Source organism: Morus notabilis, unplaced genomic scaffold (genome assembly GCF_000414095.1).
Source record: "Morus notabilis unplaced genomic scaffold, ASM41409v2 Scaffold625, whole genome shotgun sequence".
Lineage (NCBI taxonomy): Eukaryota > Viridiplantae > Streptophyta > Magnoliopsida > Rosales > Moraceae > Morus > Morus notabilis.
In genome coordinates, this window is record NW_010357688.1 from 56,658 (window position 1) to 62,366 (window position 5,709).

Genomic DNA, 5,709 nt, shown 5'->3' on the forward strand with positions numbered 1-5,709 from the left:
TTTAAATGACACTAATTATTTTGAGTTTTATAATAATTTCTTGAGTGTTAGAGAGTTATTACTATGTCCATGAAAAAAAAAAAAAAAAATCAACTAAATGGGCAGGTTTTGGAAGCTAGCCAAAATGCTAATAGAAACTCCTTATATTTGATGAGCCATGGTATTCCATCACATTTACGTTAGTGTTAGTCCTTGAAATGATTGGGAAAAACCCGTGGGCACAAGCAAAGGACAAGAAAGAAGAAAGTAAGTGAAAATCATTTGTATCATAATACGGGGAGTTTCTTCGGTAGGATTAAGAAAATAAAATTATTATTAGTTTTTTAATTTTTAATCGTTAGATCTGTATTAAAAATTATCTATTATGTATATTTTTTTAGTTTAATTTAATTTTTATTAAATTTAACGATTAGAAAATGAATTCTACTAATACGACGGTTTACTAAGAAAACTCCCTCATAATAAAGGGCTTCTTTGGTAATATTTTTCCTTTTTATAAAGTAACAGAAAAAATAATTAAAAAAAAAATGAAATTTTATACTAGACAAGGCCAAAGTTTTCTTGGTTTTACGAAATGGCCATATGCCATGTAAAGGTACTAACTTTCATCATTTTTTGTGAGTAAATTTAACGGGAAGACTTTTAAGTGTGAGTATTGGCCATAACCTCATGTCCTTGACTTATGGTTTTTTGCTAATCAGTCCTTGACTTATGGTTGAAATATGTAACTCTCTGAATCTTGAGCAGAGTTATTTTATTTTATTTATTATTATTATTATTTTGTTCTGAGATTCTTTAGTAGAGTTATTTATTGCTCATGCTTCATAGCATCACATGGTTTTGGTCAAATTCTTTACTGATACTGACAACGGATAGTATGTATTTGGACCAAATATACTCTTGTCTTTGATCAAGATTTTTATTTATTTTTTTATTTTTTTTGTGTTAAAACGGATGATGAAAATGATATCTAGAAAAAATAAATAGATAAATAAATAAATACAATCCAATAGCAAGAGAGCAACCTCACACAGTGCAACAAAACAGTCTTCTCCCGCTTTCTCGTGACCCTCTGTCCAATTTCATCCCAGTTGGACGTGAAGGAATAGACTTAGCCAATCTCTTTGCTATATAACGAAAAAAAGAAAAAAAAAAAAAAAAAAGGAAAAGAAAAAGAATTTTTCAATTGCATTGCATTACACAAATGGATGGAGAACTCAAAAATACGGGACAACCTATTACTTTTTATTATTTTTTCTGAAACAAAGGGACAACCTATTATATTAACTGCGGGTTGATTTTCACCATATTTGAATCCCAACTACAAAAACTTTACAGAACATCCTTAATAATATTAATTGTATATTTACCATTAAAAAATATAATATGATATATTTTTTTATTTTTACTCTAATGCATAATGTCAATTGAAATACTAAATCTATTTTTTCTCATAATTATTAAACTTTAAAAGTTATAAAAGTAAACTTTTATATTTAAAATAATTAAAGAATGTAAAAGTTACATTGATTACATGAAAAAATAAATATTTCAACTAATAATAATTAAATATCAAATTTCTCATATGCTATATTTGATGAGAAATTTACAACAAAATATAGCAGATGAGAAATTTAACATGGCAAATAGTATTGTATTAGAGAGTATTTTTACACTCAAATATTAAATTTATAATTGACACATCAATTATAACATTATATTAAAAATGATATACAATCTATTAGTCCACTCAGCCAAAAAGAAAAAAAAAACAAAAAAACAAAAACTATTAGTCCGATTTCCGGCAACTGAGTGGCGGTTAGATACATTTAGACCGCGGTTAAAAATCGACAAATTTTTTTTTAATGTATGTCCCGACAACAAAAACTTTTGATGGTGTAGATTGATTTAACTATCATCGTATGGCCGGAAAACGAACGAACTGCATAATACATCCCAAATTAACGGTTTGTGTTGTAGTTGTGTCTCAAACATTATGAGCCCTTAACCCAATTGGGCACTCTTATTTTCCATCCTTAAAAATAAGAGAAAAATCTCAAATGTAAATTCGCGCAAGAGAATCTTTTTGTCTAAGATTGATTAATGATTGCTGGGTTTGGTTCTATATGCAGGTATCAAAAGGCTTCTTACTGGTTTGGCATATCAGACACTGATTGACAGGAAAGTTTTTGCTATAATCACACGAGAATGATTGCCCTTTTCATGCAAAGTCGGTTCAGAAAATAGGGCAATAAAACTTACCTATTTCATAAAAAAGTTCGTTCACATTCTGAGCAGTTTTTGCAGACGTTTCTAGGAAGAACAATCCATTTTCTTTAGCATATTGCTCACCTTCCTAAAGAAAAAAAAAGGGAAAAATAGTAAATGGGGATAGTATCTTGCTTTATTGACAGTATCAAATAGAGAATTCAATGCAAAAAAAAAAAAAAAAAAAAAAAAAAAAAGAAGGAAATATTTGATTGTTAATACCTCAGCGCCTACTTTTCTCTTTTCTTCCAAGTCGGCCTTGTTAGCTGCCAAGAACATGACTAAATTTGGATTTCCTGACATTGCACGACATGAAATCAAATAATTGGACGTGGAATACATTCTGAAATTCTTAGAAGTTGAAAGAGGAAAACGTTTGACGATGTCCAACTTAAATAATAGCTACTCTGGTTAACAAATATTGTCATGACTCGAGAATTTTAATAAAATTTTAGCATTGAAAAATCTTGTCAAACTAAACAACTTTTTCTATGTATTAATTAAGGAAATAGGAAAAAGAAAAATGGTGCACAGGCCTTGAGTTTTTAGTTTTAGGTTTCTACACTAAAAAGCTCTCAAAAAATGTTACATCTAACTTTTTCTGCTACAGTGAAAAGCTCTCATAAAATGTCACATCTCAGTTCGAATTGAAAACTCGAATCTGCGAAGTGAACGAGACTAAAAATTTAGAGCCACAATTAATCCAAAGTGTTTAGTTTCATGAGGATTAATTAGGAGATTACCTTGCCTCTGCAATTCTTGGATCCACTTTTTGGCCCGCACAAATGAGTCCTGAAGTTAAAACAAAAACAGATAAGCAGTCAGATCATTGATTCCCAATTTAGAGTTACAACACTTCAAATAATTTTTACGAGGAAATCTTGAGATTCTTATGTAAATAAGTTAGCAATGGCCAATGAGATATTCCAAGTATGTCATAACTATCTCCACTTATATTTCAACCATAAAAAACAAGGCATGCTTGCTCCAAATTCTAAAACTAGCATAATATTTGTTGATGGAAAACAAAGGCTTTGTGCAAAAAGCTAAGACAAAATCAACGACGTCCATGGATAGTTACCGTGCTTGTGACATCATAAACGACAACTGCTGCGGCTGCGCCGCGATAATACATCGGAGCCAAACTGTGGTATCTTTCCTGCCCTGCTGTGTCCCATATATCAAATTTTATGGTGGCTTCATTCAGCGACACCACCCGAGTGAAGAATGCTGCTCCGATTGTTGATTCCTAGTAAAAACTATGTACTTTAGTATTATAATTTTGGGTGAGAAACTCCAACGAGAGTATTAAGGTCTCGTTTATTTCATCGATTCGAGTTTTGCTGTAATAAAAAGCTCTCAGAAACAATCACATATAACTTTTTATTATAGTAAAAAACTCTCACATAAAGTCACATTTTAACTCGAATTAAAAACTCGAATTAACGAACTAAACGGGCCCTAAACATGATAAACAAAGAAAGATCATGGCACAAAAGTTAACCTGGTAATCGTAGAATTGACCTTTGGCAAATCTCAGTACCAAACTTGTTTTTCCAGTTCCCATGTCTCCAAGAAGAACCTGGCAGAGGTTTTTAACAATGTCAACTATTCATGTCTATAGCTTTCTTTTGCTTACTCAACAACCAATATTATATGAATATCCGTAAAAGAGGTCGATTCAAATACAGGTATTAGAAATTATAATATAAAGCTATTGAGGACCCACGTATTCTAGCCGAAGCTTTTAAGAGAATAGGTAAATTAATGTAGTATCGAAACAAAAGGTCTTAAGTTCGGATGATCGGATCCCTTATTATTTCACCCTCCAAAATTGTCATCAGAATTTCAATTAAATATTTACGTGTTAAGCCTTGTAATTAGTGTTTACCTACAAGGACCATTGGGATTTTAGTTAAATATTCACGTCTTTGTCCCTTTCAATTAATAATTACCTAAAATTTTCATTGCCCAACAACACAAAAAGAACTGATCAAAGATAAGGAATCTATTAATTTTTTCAGGTTTCTTGGTATTAAATTGGGATAAAAATCCAATTTCCCAATATTTTATATGAGAATCAAAGAACCAACTAAGCTCAAATATGATGGAAAAACTCTTTCCATGAATATGACACAATCAACAGCTCAGTACAATACATGATAATAACCAAAAAAAAAAAAAAAAATCTAATGAAATAATTATTTTTCATTGCCTGGTATTACATAAATTTATGATTGTATTATCTATCAACATTGTAAAAAATACAAATAACCCGATTTTCTACTTAGCAGAGAATCAAGGAAAACCAGCAAGACATACCCACCAGTTTGGCTTGTATATTCTTGTTTCCTGTCCTGATCGCCATGTAAATATGGATTCTTGTTCAGAATTTTAGGAGGCTAAGATATGAAGCCAAAGACCAAAGATAAATGTAATGTTGAAACATTGTAAGAAATAAATCTATTCATTACCATTTACCATATGAAGGCAAAGGGGACGAATGAAGATTGCTATTTCCAGGGCTCTTTTCGCCGTTTGCAAGGAGACTTGAGCCAGTTTAGAGAAATGAAAAAGGGATTGGCAATAGTGATATCGGAATGGACTGGTAGTTTAGACGGTTGAATGTTGACTGGTAAGTTAGTTGCTCTTCAGCTGTGCTTGTTTCTATCCGTTTCCTCTTCTCAATTACAGAAATATAACACTAGATTGTCGAATTACAAACATACCACTTTTGCAAAAAAAAAAAAAAAAATAATAATAATAATAAAATAAAAAAATAAAAGTAAATTTTTTACAGCACAGCTTGGATAAGACTAGATACTAGACACTAGACAACATTAATGCATACATATGATATTTATGTAAGTTGAGCTATCACACTTGTTTGTCTTCTTTTTACGGCAAGAAATCATTAAAATAACAATTTTGTATTGAAATATTGTTGATCATATGTATCTAATAACTTTTTGAGGACTTATTCTTACTAAAGAAAAAGTACAGGAATAAAACATTTTATTAGGCACGTCCTTCGTACTAGTAAATTAAGTAGTGTTACTGACTTAAATTGCATAGGGTATGTTCTTTTTTTAAACTTGAGTTTAGTATGTGCGAGAAAATACTGTAGTAAAAAAGTTAAATTTAAATTTTTATAAGAGAAAATACTATAGTAAAAAGTTTGAGTTGTGATTTGAATTAGATAAAAGAACATGCCTACAGTGATTCCACTTCGATTACATATCTAATGTGCTGAGTTCAAGATAGCCTTGATTCTTTTGTACCTATAATGAGAATTCCTTTTACCTTTTTGCAAGTATAATTTCATAAGACTTCTATAACACCTTGAGTTTCAGTGGCTATCTCCGCTTTGGGGCCTCGTTTCTGTTTAGTGCTAACTGTTTATGCAAAATATGGTGTTATTTTTGCTTTCTAGACGGTTTT

At 30.6% G+C, this 5,709-nt stretch overlaps 1 protein-coding gene across 1 annotated transcript; it reads right to left on the reverse strand.

Moving 5' to 3' along the window:
• Positions 1-1,026: 1,026 nt before the first annotated feature.
• On the reverse strand, positions 1,027-4,621 carry LOC21403689 (ras-related protein Rab5). Its single transcript, XM_010090524.2, has 7 exons — positions 4,595-4,621; positions 3,773-3,850; positions 3,350-3,517; positions 3,012-3,060; positions 2,491-2,564; positions 2,263-2,356; positions 1,027-1,127 (listed from the first exon to the last, which is right to left on the reverse strand). The coding sequence occupies exons 2-7, from the start codon at positions 3,833-3,835 to the stop codon at positions 1,027-1,029; spliced, it is 549 nt and encodes a 182-aa protein (XP_010088826.1). The 5' UTR covers positions 3,836-3,850; positions 4,595-4,621.
• Between the last annotated feature and the right edge of the window lie 1,088 nt (positions 4,622-5,709).

Excerpts from the sequence above, each read along its gene's own strand:
- LOC21403689 (XM_010090524.2), bottom strand. The coding sequence starts at position 3,835 with ATGGGAACTGGAAAAACAAGTTTGGTACTGAGATTTGCCAAAGGTCAA. Across the intron at positions 3,061-3,349 it reads TTTATGATGTCACAAGCACG|GACTCATTTGTGCGGGCCAA; the intron begins GTAACTATCCAT and ends TTTTAACTTCAG. Across the intron at positions 2,565-3,011 it reads CCAAGAATTGCAGAGGCAAG|GAAATCCAAATTTAGTCATG; the intron begins GTAATCTCCTAA and ends GTGCAATGTCAG.